A 17,244-nucleotide genomic window follows, 5' to 3' on the forward strand; every position below is an offset into this window, starting at 1 on the left:
TCTTGGCAGAAGTCTAAGATTTACTTTCTTAGCAGCTTTCAAATGTACAGTGTGCTATTATTTACTACAGTCTCCGTGCTACACCTTACAGGCCTGTGACTTAGTTCTTTTAAAGCTGCGAATTTGTATCTTTGACACCGTTCACTCCAACCCCCTCCCCTTGGGCAGCCACCAATTGATTCTCTGAATTTATGAGTTTGTTTTTTGTCTTGTTTTGATTTGTTTGGTTTTTAAATTTATAATATTAATTTCAAAACCTACCATAGTTCTAAGACATCATCATTTCGTATTTTAATACAACATGCATAAGCTAACATTTTTTAAAAAATTTCACTTAGCATGATGCCCTCAAGATCTATCCATGCCATCACAAACAGTGAGGTTCCATTCTTTTTATGACTGAGTGGTACTCCACTTGTACATGGACCAGACTCCTTTGTCCAATCATCTGCTGGTGGGCACTTGGGCTGTTTCCCTGACTTGGCCCTTGTGAATAATGCTGCAGTGAGCGTCGGGCTGCAGGTATCTTTTTGAAAGTGTTTTTGATTTCTTCAGATAAATAACCAGAAATAGTTGCTAAGTCATATGGCAATTCTATTTGTAATTTTTTAGGAACTTCCGTGTTTCCCACAGTGGCTGCACAAATTTACATGCCCACCAACTGTGTGTGAATGTTCCCTTCTCTCCACCCCCTTGTCCAGGGCCTGTTCTTTCTCATCTCTGTGATACCGTCCAGCCATTCTAACAGGTGTGAGGTGGTAGCGCACTGTGGTTGTGATCTGAAGTGCCTGATGATTTGTGGTGCGGAGAATCTTTCCACGTGCCTGCTGTCCATCTGTACGTCCTCTTTCAGACAGCGTCCGCTCAGGTCCTCTGCCCGTTTTTTAATCAGATCATTGTTGGGTTTTGTTTTGTTTAGTTTTGTTTTTTGCTGTTGAATCACATGAGTTCTTCATGTGTTTGGGGTATCTACTCCTTATCAGGTACATGATTTGCAGATACTTTTTCATTTATTGGGTTGCCTTTGCATTTTTGTTGATTGTTTCCTTCGCTGCACAGAAGCTTTGTAGTTTAATGTAGTCTCACTTGTTTATTTGTTTTTTTGTTGCCTTTGTTTTTGGAGTCAGATCCAAAAAAATTATTGCCAAGATCAATGTCAAGGAGCTTACTAACACTTGTGTTTCTTCCAGGAGTTTTATGGTTTCAGGTCTTATATTCAAGTTTTTAATCTATTGTGAGTTAATTTTTATGTGTGGTGTAAGGTAGCAGTCCAGTCTCATTCTTTTGCGTGGTGCTGTCCAGTTTCCCCAGTACCACTGGTTGAAGAGACTGCCCTTTCCCAATTGTATATCCTCGCCTCCCGCCTCCTTTGTTGTTTAAAAAAAAAAAGCCTTCTTATCTTTTAGTTTGATGAAGACGGATGTGTTCACCTTTCCCTCCCTGGTCTTACAGCTTTAGTTCTTGGGTATCCCACCTTATAAGCAGGGCTGCCGTGGGTAGCAGGCCCCACAAGCGAGCGCCCATTCAGGCGGGTGTTACCCCAGCTTCAAGGAGAGATAATAAGGAGAGATTATTGTTGGAGACAATAATTTTGGGCCTCTCTTTTCTTCCCTTCCTAAGTACATCTATTTCCTCCCATCTCCTTGGGCAGCTCAGGGTGCCCTGTTGGCCGGACCTTGGTTGGAAACTGGCCACGTCACCCTTTCACCGGCCCCGGCCTCTGTCTCTCTTCTTCCTGACTTCTCTTGACCTCCTGTTCGCGCTCTGCTGGTCCCTCCCTCACGGTACTGCCACTGCACTGCTGCCCCTGGCTCCCCTCGTGAGTGAGTTCGTGTGACCTTCGTGCCGCACTCTTGCTTCGGGACTTAGCTGCTGTAATGATGTCAGTGGCGCAGGTTAGCAGATGGCGGAGGCAGCAATGAGACCTGACATGTTCTAATGACTCCCTCCTTCCCGCCCTTGCTGGCCGAGCCGATGGAGGGGCAGGGGTTTCCTTGAAGCATTTTAGGAGTGGGCCGAGGGAAACTGGGGAGGGGTGCTCCCAGGTGCCGATGAGGCCTGTGACCTTTGCTGCTATAATATCAGTGTTTCACCAGCGGGGCAGTTTAGGAGCCCACTTGCAGCCCATCAAAAATTGATTTAATTGCAATTTTTTCTCCAATTAGGAGCACTGGAGCCTGACTAATTGGAGTAATAGAGAGTAATAAGGCTCAGATAAAAAGCCTTCCTCGGCGGCCTTTGTATCTCGTGTCAGCGCCTGTCAGAGGTCAGAGAGCTTGCATATTCTATTAGGCAGCCCAGCCTTCATTTGTACAAATTAGTTTACCCAACAGTAATTAAAATGCCAATGCGGGTTGAAGAGAACTGAATACACTTGATGGGCATGTTGGTGAATGATGTGACAGCTCTGGTGGCCTCCCTTGCCAAAGTGTGTCAGCCCCGGCTCAGAGGCGGCTGGGGCCTGGGCCAGCTGGGTGGCTCTGGGCCAGCCACGGGGCACAGCTGCCGAGCACGCCACTTCTGCTGTCCCACCTCAGAGCCGCTCCGTCTCTCTTTTCTTCCGGGCGGAGTCACTGTGGTCATTTGTCCACTTGTTTGTTGCACAAGCATTTCAGTGTGTGTCAGGTATTACACTAGGTGCTGGGCAGAGCTTTTCGGGCCAAGGGGTCTAAAATCACTTGGGCTCTGGAATTAAGATCGGCTGGGTTCGAATTCCAGTCCTCCTGCTTGCTCCCTGTGTGAGCGCTAGCAATGTCCATTACCGCTCTGTGTCTCAGTTTTTTTGTCTGTAGAATAGGGAGAGTAGAACCTCCTGCACGGGGTTATGAAGACTAGATAGAATAATGCTTTTGAAACACTTGCTTGGAACTTGGCACCTAGTAAGTGCTCAATAAATCACTCATGTAATTAAAAGGGCCTCAAATAAGCAGAGGCAGCAAGAATCTACCTTCTTTTCACTCCGCCCACACCCAGCTAATTTACCTTCTTACCTTCCACTCTTTTCTGCAATTTGTTGTTTTCTCTTCCTCAACTTGAGTACCAGAGCCCCTAGTTCTCCTGCTGTGTCTCTCTCTGATGTGAGGGCTCCTATGTCTACTGCCGGAGCCTGACAAGCTCTGTGACGCCAGGTTTGCCCGAGCTGGGCCAGTGAGGTAGGTGGGGGCCCTGGGCACAGAGTGAGAAACGGTAAAAGGCTGGCTTTTGGCAGGGGCTTTCTTGTCCAAAAAGAGTCGAGTTTATGAAGTCAGAATGACTTCTAGACCCTCAGGCTTCAAGAGTCTCCCATGTTGTGTGCATGTGGCAGTTTGGATGCTACTTTTTAGGTGGTTTTTCACACCTACTCTGGTTGTGGTGCTCAGGAGGGACTTCACAGCAATGACGTATGACGGTGCCGTGTGTCTTTTGGGTCTCAGTTTGCTGATTGGGGAATTTAAGAAGCAGAGGGACCCCCCTCACAGCCCATATGACCAGCTTCTCAGCCTATTTGGTTGCGAGCTCTGGAAGCCCCTCTCAGTTCAAGTCCACGGATTTGTCCTGAGCGCCCCTTCTGGGCCAGGTACTATGCGGGCACTGGAGTACACGAGAGCCACCAGATGGCTCGTGATCTCAAGGGGAACATGGGAAGATAACCCTCCAGATACCATTTGTCCCAGGAAGGGGAGATCAGAGTGTGGGAGGGAGTCAGGAGGGACAGTTAGGCCACCCGAGTTACAAGCTCCTGTTCCTGCCTGTTTGGCGCAGGTCTGCTACCCCTGTCCCCAGCAGTCCCCGTGGTTTGGGTCTGAGTCCTTATGAGTGTCCCCAGGGGAACCTGGTTCCAAATCTGCTTGAGTGCTGTTTATATGGGTATTTTTTGCCGAGTGTCTAGTTTGGCTAAACTCGCAGGTCTTCATTAATGCCAGGGGGACTCTCTACTTTCCCTCCTCTTCCTCCCTACATCCCATGGTGAAGCGAGGGGAAAAAGAGTTCGTGGAAGGAAACATTCATGGGTGTCATGTCCAGGCAGTTAAGAAAGGCCTTTGTGGGGTATAGGTGAGAGGCACCTCTCCTGCTGGCAGATGGACAGGGCTTGGCGGGGTGCATGAGCAGGGTTAGAGGAGCCTGGGGTCCGGGGGAAGGCACTACCGTCTCCACGGAAGCCCGCTGGGCGTCAGCTGGGGGAGGGGCAGGCATTCAGGTCCCAGGTGCCTGCCATCTCTCTCTCCATTTGACTTTCCCTGATGCTAACTCAGGCCCGTGGCAGATCAGAGGCCTGCCTCTCACCTGGGTCCAAATCCTCAAACATCTGGAGAGCCCAATTGCCTGCTCAAATGATTTCCAAGTGGCCATTATTTTTCCAGCCCAAGGTCATTGGCTTTACCAGTTATTAAAGAATTGCCCTCAAGAGGAAAATGTTGGGGGGAGGTGAGGACAGCACCTCCTGGCTTTGTAGTTGGGAGCTTCACTGCTGAGTGGCCACTTCCCAGGCTGGAGGTCATTGGGATGCGACAGAGTGGCGGCCTTGGCACACCACTCCAGTTGAGTGGCTGCTGGCACGCCTGTGGGTTGAGAGGAAGCTAGGATGACGGAGCACGTCCCCAGAGGAAGTCTTGGCTTGAAAGATGGAAGCCACAGGGTGGCTCACGTGGCCATTTTGTTAGTCTGGGTTGAAAAGCAGACACCTGCCCTGCAATTTGGATTGTAAATCAGTGGCTTGGCCAATGCCTGCCCTAACATCTCCCCAGTCGGTAACTCTCGGGCCAACTCCCCTCCTCCCTGCCTCCAGCCAAAGCCACTGGCTTCTTCAGAGCCCTCTCTTCAGAAATCCATCTCCCCACTGACACGCTCGGGATCAGAGAACCACAGGTGCTGGGCAGGGCCAGGGCGGAGGGGCTGCTGCCCCGAATTGCTAACATGTCATTAGTATGTCCAGTCCCCCTCCCCCCATGCTTGACATGTAGGGACATGGCCCTTCCCTGCCCCAGGCTGCTGAGTGACACAACTGCTTTCAGCTCTGTTGCTTGCAGTTTAGGTTTTCAAACCCTGGGTTGCTGTAGGCTTCCCCTCCCCACCCTGCCAAATCCTCTAACAAAGGAGCAGACTGGCTCATAGGTTCAAGTTCTAGTCCTAGCATTACAGCCAACCTGGCTCATTGCATGGACCCTTCTCCCTGCCTGCACTTAACAAGAAACTCTGCAGATTGTACTGGTTGAACTTTTTAAGGTTATGACACACTCTGGGAAATGTGGTAGGAGTGTTCCTTCTCACCTGCCTCTTGGCAGTGTCTGACAGCCCTGGCTGCTGGCCCCTCACATTTCCTACTTGCTCACCTTCATATACTAGCATTTCTCCCATTTCATCTTTCCATATTCTTACTCACCTTTAGTCATTATCTTTTTCACAGATTGGTGCCTTTACATCTGCCCTGTGCTCATGCCATATTACCTGATTCCCTGAGTTCTTAGAACCTCTAGGAACATCCCTACCCACCCTCCGCTCTGACCAGGGCATCACCTTCCAGCAGCCCACAGCCATTCCCAGGAGACCATTTCTGTGCCATGGCTCTGTGGACTTCATACAGCTGAAGCCCAGCAGGCACGCTCTCCCTTGGCCTCAGAGTTGCGCCCCCAGAGATCTGTTTCTTATGGCAGGCAGAGGCCACACAGCTGGGTCTGAGCGGCGGGCTCAGCTGTCGAACCTGTGGCTCCTCTGGCCAGCTGTCTGTGAGTCGCAGCCCTCACCATGCTTCCAGGGTCTTCCCGCCACGGCTCTGGTGGCGCTCCTGGCTGCTTCTCTCATCCTGGCTTAACCCCAGAACCCACGGAGAGTGAGCACTGTGCCTTCAATTGTGCAGCCGTTTCCCCGCAAGTTCTGACAAGCCAGCTCTGACTCTGCTCTCCTTTTGTTTGGCAGCTCTTTTGTGACGGGGACAGCTTGTTGTGGGCACTTCTCACCCCTAAGAATCTGGGACCTCAACAGGTAAGAGAGTCCTGAGCCCACCATGGCTTGCAGTGGGGGGGCGGGGCAGAGCTGCCAGGGAGGTAGCAGAGAGAGCTGGCTGCCCCGGCCCCGGCTTCAGTGGGCTGCTGGGTGGTCCAGGAGGAGGCTGGGAAGGACCCCTGCCCCGCAACCCACTGACCGCCTCTGCTGCAGCACCTTCTCCCGAGGAGTCCACAGTCCTCGAGCCTGCGTCGACTGTGGAAGTAATTTATCCACTGAGCCACACCAGCCAGGGTAGAAGTAATTTATCACTGGTAAATACTTTCAGGTAAAATCTATGGGAACAACAGTTTGGACTTATAATACTTTTTCTCTGAGAAGTGCCTGGCTGTGTGGCACTATCTTCAGAGATGGGTTTTCTAAAATAAAGAAATTCTGGAAGTAGCCTACAGATCCGTAAAAAGAATTATGCAGAACAGTTAACGTACATCCAGGTTTTATTTATAATTCTCTGCCTTGGCAGGCTTGACACATTCCCATCTGATTATCTGCCATACTATTGTCTTTTTTAAAAGACTTTTAAAAAAAGATTTTATTTATTTACTTATTTTTAGAGAGAGGGGAAAGGAAGGAGAAAGAGAGCGGGAGGCCGCATCCCGCACACCCCCCACTGGGGACCTATCCTGCAACCCAGGCGTGTGCCCTAGACCAAGAATCGAACCTGTGACCCCTTGGTTCACTGGCCTACACTCAATCCACTGTGCTGTACCAGCCAAGGCAGACTTTTTATTCTGAAAGAATTACAGATACACAGGAAGCTACAGAAATAGGGCAGCGAGGGTGCCTGTGTAACACCGTACACAGCGTTACATCAACACCAGGAGACGGGTGCAGGTGAGGTCCAAAGCCCTCGACTCAGGGTCCAGGCGCGTCTGCCCATGCGCGCGTGCTTGGGTGCAGCTCTTTGCAGTTTTATCACGTGTGTTCATTCGAGAGAACGCTGCCACGTCAGCACAGAGATCCCTCATGTGTCCTGCACAATCGTGCCTACCCTCCGCATCCTCAGTGGCATTTAGTATTGTCTCTACTTTTTTCTTTTGCATCAAGTCTAAGAACTCTTCACCTCGCCCAGGCACCTGCTACCTCCCGCTTTCCAGCGCTGGTCAGCCATGGGGGTGTGCTCGTCTCGCCTTTCTCCGGCCTCGGTTGCTCTAGCTTGCCTTCCCCTTTTCTCCCCATCTCCCCAGGAAAGTATTAGCCATACCTTTTTTTACCTTTTTAAAAAAATATCCATTATGTTGTCAGTCTTTCCAAATGATTTTTGTGTAACACATGAGCTATTTTAATTAATGCCTTTAATGCTCATCCAAGTGCGGGAATAGGAAAACCGTGACTTCACCAAATGCTGCATTACCTCATTGGGCAGCTCTGAGAGTTAGGACACCGACCCTCCGCTGCAGGTCCAGTGAGGACAGGCCTTTAGGTTTCAGAAAACTCTGGTCTGTGAAAATGCTCACCGTGGCTCATTCTGCCCAACTCCTGCTGTGGGCAACACCTTTCATCTGAATGGGGCAGAGGAGGAAGGAGCCCCCCACCCCCCGTGTGATGGGGGTGCTGTGGGGAGCGACTGAGGACGCACAGGCTGTGGAGTCAGACACACCTGGGTTCCAGAGCTGACTCTGCTGCTTATTATTTCTGTGACCTGGAGGCCTCTCTGGGCCTCAGTTTCCACATTTGTAAATGGGCTTTAATTCTCCCTGTGTAACAGAACCAGTGTGGCAAAAGCAGCCACGCAGCGCCTGCTACCTCGGGGGTGGTCACCCACTGCAAGCTGCCCCCTCCCTCTCCTCTTCCCTGCCCACAGCCTCTGCCACGTGGGTGCTGTGCAGTTGGTGGAGGCTCCCCTTTCAGTCTTCTCGGTGTTCGTGGCCTGTGACCAGTGGAGCAGGTGAACCTGCTGACTTCATGGCGTAGACCAGGCTCCCGACAGAAAGGGGGTATAAGTGACAAAGACGGTGTTTCCGCTGAAGGCCGGTTTGACTTACTCATATAGCTGGACCTGGCCTGGGCCCAGGATGGTGGACAGGCCGGTGGGTGGGGGTGAACTGCTGTGGCCCAGCTTTGTCTCAAAGGTGGAGTAGTGTTGAAGTTCCTCTTTGCCTGTGGTTGCCTAGGTAGGAGGTGTGCCTGGGTACAGATTTAGGGCCAGGATGGTGTTCTAAGTCCCCCGTGAACGGCATTCTCTTCTGAGATCCTTTGCCCGCACTGACCCCAAACGCTGGGTTTTTACAGGACCCAAAAAGAACCCACGTGAGAGTGCATACAAAGTGGTGGGTACAGTCCTCTGTGGGGCAGACGAGAAACAGCACAGCCCCCTCTGGCCACCCTGTGGTAGGGCCGCCCTGGGAGTCCCTAGACATTGCCATCTCGCTAGCCTCCTGACTCCCCTCCTCACCACTGAGAGGAGCCAGGCTTTGTTTAAACGTCCCTCCTGTCCCCAGGGGAGCTTGGAGGACCAAGCAGTGCAGGGACCACAGGGAAGATGCCCTGGTGGAGGCGTCTCCTTTTGGTGGGAGGAAATGGATGGACAGGACGACTGTCCTTCGCTGTCTTTCCCAGGGAAGCCAGTGCAGATAATAAAGCCATGTAGAAAATAGGATTAAGGTAATGAACAGGCAGGACAGAGTTTGATCTTTCAATAACGCCAAAGCCTGACTGACAGGCCAATCTGGAAGGTGGAGCGACATCGCCGGCAGGACTCGGCAGCAGGGCTGTGTGCGGTGCTGGGTGGATTCTTTTGCTTTTAACCTGTCACTGCTGAAACTTGAGGAGCACTGGGATTTTCTTTTATGTGTGCAGGGACCTGGGGAGGGGGTACTGAGGGGCGGTTTTGCCCCCAGCATCACTCCTCCAGGGGCCGCCCTGAGGAGGAGGGGTGGGGCTGGGATGGAGCCCGGAAGTGTAGGCGCCCTGCTGAGTGTCCGCGCTTCCTCAGCCCTGTGTCCCTCAGTGCCTGTCCTCAGGCAGCCTGGGCCACTCACAGCACCTGGGACTCCTTTCAAGGTCACCATGGCTCCCTCAGCCCTTCACTCTCTCAGCACTCCTGGACACTGTTCTCCTGGGGGGCTAAGCAAGGGGATCTCTGGCTGGAGGGCAGAGGGTAGCTGTGGCACACAACCGTTGCCTAGATGTCAAGGAACTTGGCCCTCCCCAGCCCTCCTCCTCTTCTGCCTTTCTCTCTCCTAGAGCTGGGGGCCATGGGCTGGGCCCAAGGATGGGATTTCCAACCTGTCTAACCAAGCAGAGAGAAAGATGGAGTCCTTCCTCCAACCTGGAGGTGCTGGTGTGGTTCTGCTTCCGAGGGTGGATGTTCTTCAGGACCAGTCCCCAGCCCTCAAGGGCTCCATTTGGACAGGCAGTGCCAGTAGCCAGCCACTGAGGTGTCCTTAGCTAGGCCCTCGGGTCCCATTGTGCCCTGAGGTGCCATGCCAAAGCCATCCTGTTCCTGAGCCCGAGGTGTAGAGGAACCAAGGCCCATCTGTGTCCTCTGCCTGCCTGTGAGCAGACCCCGGCTGGGTCTGGGTGGCTGTTGTCTGCGTGGGGACTGCCTCCTACCTGCTGACCAGCCAGACACGGCACACCCCTCCTCTAGGATGTGTTCTCGCTGTGGGTTATACTTTACTGCCAAGGGGCTTTGAGCTGGGCCCGGCATTGGTGCCCCAAGAGCAGGGCACCATGGTCACCCTGCGGGTGGTGGGCAGCCAGGCAGTGTGACGAAGGGACTTGAGATCCCAGACCCAGAGGTGTCACCGTGGGTCTAGCCATAGCTCTAAGCCAGCCTGGGGGCTGTCAGGTGGGGAAGCGGGTAGCAGTGGGCTTCGGTGACCTGGCTGGTCTAGGGACTGAGAGTTCGAGCCCTTGGCTAGGGACTGTGCTGTGTGTGTATGCGACCTGTGGGTATGGCCCTGCTCACATCCCCTCATCTCCCCTCCCCCTCCCCCTCCAACCAGGACCATCCGAGTTCCCATTCCCCCTCCATTTCCACCCTAAAGCCCCTACGTCTACTTTCACAATGAAGTCTGGGCAGGTGGGCTTCTCAGACATTCTGACAGGCACCCTCTGCTTTTCCCCATGGAGCCTTTGCTCACCTGACCCCTGTGTCCGGGTTAACCCTTCTCTGCCTCCTGAAACCTGGAGGTGCTGTTTCTGCTCACACCGCAGCAGAAACAGCACCTCCATCACAAAGCCCATCCTGATCCTGACCCCTGTGGCTGGAGTTGGTGTCTCTTAGAGAACTCACAGGGCCACCTCATCGGCCACCATGTGCCCTGTCATAGTTCCCCCTTGGGCTGGGAACTTATCTCGGGACCCTGGACTGAGCATGGGAGCTGAATATCAAGTCATCTACTGGCATTTGGGATGGCAAGGGTGCCTGGCTGCAGCCTGTTGAACTGTCTGATGTGGGGCCTGGTGTCCTGCGTGCAGGCTGGGCCGCTCTGAGGGCACCGTGAGTGCCCACCCCACCCAGGTGTGGCTTTGTCTCTGCCCCAGGGCCTCTGCCTCCGCTGGGCAGGGGGTCCAGCCCTCAGTCAGGCTGATTAAGGGAATTGCCCCTCTTTAAGTACCTGCCTTCTCCTTTGAAAGTATTACTGACAGCGTTTTTCATTTTCTTTTTTCTTTACCTCTTTAAGGAACCCTGTAATTTCTTTCTCTTTCTTTCTTTCTCCCCCCTCTTTTCTTTTTCTTTCTTGTCCCCTCTGTCCCCCTGAACTCTTTGAAATTGGCTCTCTGCCTACTGACACCAAACTGATACTTTGCGTTTCACTTCTCCTTATCCCTTTATGGCAACAGATGTTGAAATTTTGTATCCTTTTATCTGCCCGGCTGCCCCTTCCTGTAATTACGGCCCCTTGTTAGCAGCACAGAGTGGGCTGCCTAGCCTTTGAGCCATTGTGTCTGAACACGTGTGCTCAGGCGGGCACTGGGGGCCGTGCAGGCAGACACACACGCATGTGAGAGGCTGTGTGTCCAGCGAGGGTCCTTCCCTCTCTCCTGGCGGGGCCAGGGCAGGTGAAGCTTTTATGGGCTTCTCGTCTCCACCACTTCGTGGCTGGGACCTAGCTTCCTCCATTCTCTTGCTCTCCCTACTGGGGGGCTGGACTAGCACAACCCCCCTGCTCAAAAGCCTCACAGCTCCCTGCCACTCGTGGAGTTCCGCCAGCTGAGCACCGTGTCCACCACAGTCTGGGAGCCGGGTCACGCCAACTTGCTCCCCTCACAGACCCAAGCCTCCGAGTACACCAGATTGCCCACCAGCTGCCCTAGCTCCGCGCTTCTGCTGAGGCCAGTCTTTTACCTGGGCCATCCCCTCTTTCCTGTCATTGCCTGTCATAGTCCAGTCGCTCACTGAAGAATCACTCTATACCCATAGCCAGGAGTGTTCTCTGTGCCCTGTGATGCTTTCTTTCATCTCCCTTTGGGTGCCCACAGGGTTGTGCCTTGCATTGCTAGGTGGACACATGACAGACACCTCTCCCTTACTGGACCGGAAACTCCTTGAGGACAGGCATGGCGCCCTTCAGAGTCACGGTCCGCATCTCCCTGCAGTTTCTCTTGAGCACATTGCCCTGTGTGCAGAGGAGCTCAATAAATGGTCCCTGGTCAAAGAAAGGGAGAGGGAAGGAGGTGGAGGCAGAAGGGAGGGAGGGAGAGACCTCCCACTTTCTTCCTGATGTGTTGGGCCCAGCTTCTCCCTTCAGGCCGTCTGTCTCCTGGGAGCCAAAGAGATCTAGAGAGGGGAACAGTTTGCCACCCTCCCTTCTACCCCCTCTCCCAAAAGCCGTTGTTGCATTTTGGGGTAGCACGTGCACAGTGGGGTGTCCGCACACCCAAGCAGATGCAGGAACGAGCAACCGCAGGGTCTCCTGGGAGCGCCGTCTGGAACTCAGTATGTTGACAGTGGCTGGAACATGGCGGGGCCACAGGCATTCTTCAAGGTGGGTGGGGAAGTGGGCACCAGGAGTGTCTCAGGGCACCTTCACGCAGGACGACTCTCTGGGCCATGGCTGTGGTGGGGGCACAAGCAGGCCAGGCAGGGGAGAGAGGACTCGGGAGGGAGGGCGAAGAGAAGGGAGGGGAGCAGGACACCAGGCTTCCAGGCTCCTCAGGGCCAGGCCGGGGAGGGGCAGGGGCTCTTCCTGCCAGGGACTACCCCATGCTGCTGGACTCTAGCCTGGAACTCAGGGCCTTTCAGATCAGACGTCCGGGTCTTCGGGGCCAGCACCTACCATCTGTCAGCTTTCCCTATAAAAATGGTCATGGGGATGGGGTGGGGTCAGTGTCTTAAATGTCCCTCCTCCTTGACTGTCAGGAAGTTCTCTCCTCTCTCACTTCCCTCCAGTGTGAGTGGGGTGACCTGGGCAGCAGGGTGGTTGGGCCAGGGGGACCTGTTCCCTCACCTGATTCCCTCTCCAAGGCTCCCTGGGATGAGGCCCCAGGGAGCTGGCTGCAGGAGCACCCCTCCTGCAGGCTGCCTCCGGGCCTGGCCACATTCATCAGGCTCACAGGGGCAGCCCCAGCTGTCTTTCTCTCTCCCTGGGTGGGGAGAGAATTGCTGGAGTCCCCCTTAGGGGAGGCTGGTGTGGACTCCCACAGCCCGCAGCGGCTCCTGGAGGCCTGGCTTTGTGCGCAGGAGTTGGGAGGGAATGGACTTTTTGTCTGGCCTTCTATAGTGACAGACCGGCCCTTGCTGCTGCCTTGGCCAGGGGCCGTGAGCCACAGCCCTGTTCCCACACAGGTTGTCCCGGCAGCCAAGGCAGTGCACCCCCCGCTCACCCCTACAGTGGCAGGCGGAGAAGCATTCTTAGCATTCTTTCCAGAGAAAAGGGGTGAAACGTCTGAATTTGGGGGTCACCATGTTATACAAATTGCAATCTAATCGTTTTTTACAAGAATACACTTGCACTAAGAAAAGCAGCTCGGAGGAGGGGCTGAGGAGACAGCTTGTTTTGTCCCCCTTACCCCCAAAGTTTGGGGCTATTGTTGGCCAGTCTCTGTCTCCCCACCACAACAGTTGAGCTAGAGTTTTCTAGTTAAATTGGTCCTGGGTGGGGGCCACAAAGGGCCTGCGGAGCCACTTCTGTTTGTTTTCCCAAATCAAAACCCCAGCAGGGCTCTGAGGACACCGCTGGCCGCCATTGGAAGAGCCCGGTCGGTTCCCAGAGCGCCATGTGTCAGCTTACACTCCGAACTTAGCCTCACACACCCCACAGCAGAGCCTCACGGATGCTGGGCCAGAGGCCAGGGAAATTGTATCTTTTTATTGACCTATTTAAAGTGTGTGTGGCCACTTCAGAGTGTCAGAGACAGCGTGGCAGAAAGAAAATTGCGACCCCTGGCCGGGCTAGGCTGGCAGTCGAGGGCCTTCGAGACGTGTCCTGGCCCTGGGGCTGGTGCTCACTCATGCCTTCTGGTTCCCCCCAGAGAGGAGAGGCCAGTGTTTCTCACTGCAGACGTCGCAGCGGGACACCTTCCAGCGGTGACGCAGACTCTGGGGCACAGGTCCAGGTTGGCCACTTGGTCTGGGTGTGGCCCTTATGCTGCTGACACTGCTGAGCCAGGATGCCCGGCTCTCCTTCCCCCGAACCCCGGGACCAGGGTGGGCAGGTACAGCCATGCTGGGCTTCACGCCCCCAGTCCCGCTGCCTTTCATCTTCTATTTCAAACAGACAAACATGAAATTACTTCTATAGATTAAAGGGGAGAGCTCCTCAGTCATTCCTGAAGGCCTCACTAATGGAGGGGCAGGGCCCCCAATCTGGAAGGAGAGGGGGACTGTGGGGTAGCAGCCCTACCTGATGCGCACAAATGTGCGTGTGGACCTGTGAGGGACAGGGAGAGACCGGCTACTTCCAGGGCTCTGGCCCGCCCAGTGTGGCTGAATTGTGGCCCATCGGGCAAGGCAGGGCTTCCTGGGAGCCCAGGTCAGTGATCTCGAGGAGATGTGGACCTAGACAGAGGGCTTTCTGCCTGATCCTCCTCAGGACTCACCTAGTGTCGCCCTTCCCCCCATGGGTTTGCCACGTTTGACCCCAAGAGGAAGAAAAGCGCCTCCCCAGAAAGGCGGCTGGGGTGCGGGTGCTGCCTTAGGACCTGACCCCCACCAGACAGCAGCAGTGCTCCTTGCTGGGGGTCACCTCACTGTCCAGGGCTCGAGGGGAAAGGCTGAGTGGGCAGGAAGGGACCGCAGCCGCCTCCTTTCCTCCTTCAGTCTTCAGGGGAGACAGCATCCCGCTGGGGAGAAGGGAGGCTGAGGGTCAGCATGTGTGTGAGGGGGAAGGACTGGTGCTGAGGGCCGCGTTCACACACGTGACTGGCAGCCTCATCTGCCTTAAGCCCTTTGGTGGCCACTGTGTGGGCCACACCTGGGCTGGTGTGACCATGAAGTCCTCCCCACTCCATGCCCCGGCCTCTTACCTGTGTGTCCCTGTGAAGTGTCCAGGGCCTTGTTTCTCTAGTCTTGTCCTGTAGGAGAGCCCAGCATCTCTGGGTGAAGCTGGAGAATGGGGCCTGGGGGGTGCCCCTCTTCTCTTTCACTCCCCCATCCATTCTGCAGACTCACTGCTTCCACCCGCCCCCTAGGCACAGGGATTAGCGGGTGCACTTGATGTTGAGGGGCAGTTGCTAGGGCCAGGGGGCCCCCCTACATGGTTGCTAGGGGTCTGGCATCGGGCGAGGGGTCTGCCCACTGCCGCGGTCACGGAGGGAATTACACAGTCACAAAGAAATTGTTCTTCTCAGTAATCTGCTCTCGGCCACCGGGAGGGGCGGGGATGGGGGAGCAAGCTGGAGCCCAGCAGGCCGGGGGCTGTGATCACAGAGGCGTGCTCGCCCCGGGCTGGGGGCCAGCCTGGCCAGGAACACCAGGGACCAGCCTGCTAAGCTGCTTTCTCAGCGATTTTGCTCCCCAGACACAAAGGTGTTTACTTGTTTTAACATCTCCTGGGACTCCCCTTCTCCCTTTGTGTGGTCTTTATCCCCACTGAGGTTTGAGCCCCAGATTACAGGCGGGAATTAAGGCATTGGACTCAGGCAGCTCAGAATGGCATGACCTGCAGATCAAGGAGTATAAAGTAACCAAATGTGTGTGCATGTGTGTGTGTGTGTGCATGCACACGACCCCTTCAGCAAGGCCCATTCATTGTCCCGAGGAGGAGAGGCTAGGTGGTGGGTGGCCGGCATGCAGGTGTGATGCAGGGACCGCAGGCGGTGATGGAGGTGTTTGGTTACGGAGAGGGGCTGGGGCATCTCCCCTCTGGATGCCCCCTTCTAAGGGAGTCTAATTCTAGCTCCGGGAGGAGAGCCGCATTTCCTCAGGGGCAGATGCCATTTAGAGGTTCGAAGAGTCTGTTTGGCCCAAGGTGGGACAGTGGCTCATCTTCTGCCCCTCCTCTCCCCACAGTGGGCAGCTGATGACGCATCTGGGCAGTGACTTTCCCCCAGGGGCTGGGGTGCTGGACCTCATGTACGAGTCCCCTTCCACACTGCTGTCCTGTGGCTATGACACCTACGTTCGATACTGGGACCTCCGAGCCAGTGTCAGGTGAGTGTGCCGGGCAGGAGGACAGGTGGTGGGAATCCTGGGAGGAGGAGGTGCAGAAACTCCATGTCAGGGAGCAGCCAGCAGGGTCAGGTCAAGCTTACACTCCTCACCTTGGGCAGCCCTGGCCTTGGGACCTGGGAGACAGTAGCCACCAGGCCCTGATCAGAGCCCTGGGAGCTGTCAGCGTGCTGCATTCTGTCCCAGCCTTTCTCCAGGCCTTTCTCCTCCCTGGGGCCTTATCAAGCCTGTGAGGTAGTCAGCTGGGTGAAACACAAACGGGGCCTAATCTACCCTGGGGGCTGGGGCTTGGTGAGGAAGAGGCCTTTACTGAGGAGGCTTTTCCCCAGTAAGGCTGGTTTTAAGAGAATGTGGTGATTCAGCTTCTCCCTCCTAGTCAGCATGGGAGGTGGAGGGTACCCTGAAGCCCCCCGAATCTCCTCTTTCTGGACAGGAAGTGTGTCATGGAGTGGGAGGAGCCCCACGACAGCACCCTGTACTGCTTGCAGACAGATGGGAACCACTTGCTGGCCACAGGTTCCTCCTACTACGGCGTCGTGCGACTGTGGGACCGGCGTCAAAGGGCCTGCCTGCATGTAAGCATCCCGCCCTCCTCATACCTCCCAGAAGCCAGGACTCACTTTTACTGGCTGCATCTGAGAGTGGGTGTGCCCAGAGACAGTGGGTGGGAGCCTACACTGGCACCGGGCCCATTGCACTGGGCCTGGGAATCCTGGTTTGGGGCTCCCCCACCTCCACTTGGGCCACTCCTACCAGTCTTGTGCCCTCCCTTGCAGGCCTTCCCGCTGACGTCGACACCCCAGAGCAGTCCTGTGTACTGCCTGCGCTTCACCACCAAGCATCTCTATGCTGCACTGGCTTACAACCTCCACATCCTGGACTTTCAAAACCCATGACAGTCAGGGCCACCCACCCCAGCCCATGGGCCAGGAAAGCCAGCTACTCAGGGACCTATCCTGCTTGCAGGGTGTAGTGATAACTCCTTCCCACCCCCATACCTGTGCTCCCAGACCTGCGACCACAATGCTCAGGCCCTTAAGCTAAAGGCTGCTGACCTCTGGGGAGCTGGGGTTACCCAGGGGCACCGTCCCTCCCAGGAACCAGTTGGAAAGAAGAGACCCACTGTTTTGGGAGAGTGAAGTTGAACCCACTGGGCCTTGCTCTCCTGTTGGCCAGAGCAAGGGTCTGGCCTAGAGAGGTATCCCCCATACCCAGGATAGCTTCGAGTGAGGTGAGGTGCTCCAGCCTTTCCTGTGGTCCTTTCCTTTCCCTGGAAGGAGGGGTGAGGCCACCAATACCCCTGCTGGCACCAGCACCCCCCTCCTCAGTCAGACCCCATCCTGGATCAAGCTGAAGACTTGGGGCTGAAGACTCATTCCTGGGGCACTGTGGCCTGGTCTCCCTTTGCAACCAAGAAAGGACAAAGGGAACCCAGCAGCTTTGAGTTCTAAGCCATCCCAGCCTCAGGCCATGCTACAATGTTCATTTTTGTAAAAATAAAGCTTAACTGTTCACAGATATGGCTCCTCACTGGCTGGGAACTCCTGGGAGACCCCAAGGAAAGGGGACAATGGATTCAAATTGAGGGATGTGCACGCTGGGGAAATGGTGAGACCAGCCTCATGGCTCTGGGTCCCAAACAACAAAGGTTTCTTTTTTTCTTCAGGAAAGCCCCTCATTGACCATCTACCCTTTTGGCCCTGGTG

The 17,244-nt window shown here is 54.9% G+C and overlaps 1 protein-coding gene across 2 annotated transcripts in view; it reads left to right on the forward strand.

The window, feature by feature from the left end:
* The window catches only part of FBXW4 (F-box and WD repeat domain containing 4), a 74,054-nt gene extending 57,000 nt beyond the window's left edge, over positions 1 to 17,054 (forward strand). The window contains exons 6-9 of one of the 2 annotated variants that reach the window (XM_037064099.1): positions 5,893 to 5,958; positions 15,380 to 15,520; positions 15,972 to 16,113; positions 16,315 to 17,054. In XM_037064099.1, coding sequence (XP_036919994.1) covers positions 5,893 to 5,958; positions 15,380 to 15,520; positions 15,972 to 16,113; positions 16,315 to 16,434 — 469 coding nt within the window. In that variant the 3' untranslated portion in view covers positions 16,435 to 17,054. The remainder of the gene's footprint in view (positions 1 to 5,892; positions 5,959 to 15,379; positions 15,521 to 15,971; positions 16,114 to 16,314) is intronic. The other variant, XM_037064100.1, reaches the window with a different exon arrangement.
* The last annotated feature ends 190 nt before the right edge of the window (positions 17,055 to 17,244 follow it).

This window comes from Sturnira hondurensis, unplaced genomic scaffold, assembly GCF_014824575.4.
Source record: "Sturnira hondurensis isolate 20B ecotype Veracruz unplaced genomic scaffold, ASM1482457v3 Scaffold0014854, whole genome shotgun sequence".
Classification (NCBI taxonomy): Eukaryota; Metazoa; Chordata; class Mammalia; order Chiroptera; family Phyllostomidae; genus Sturnira; species Sturnira hondurensis.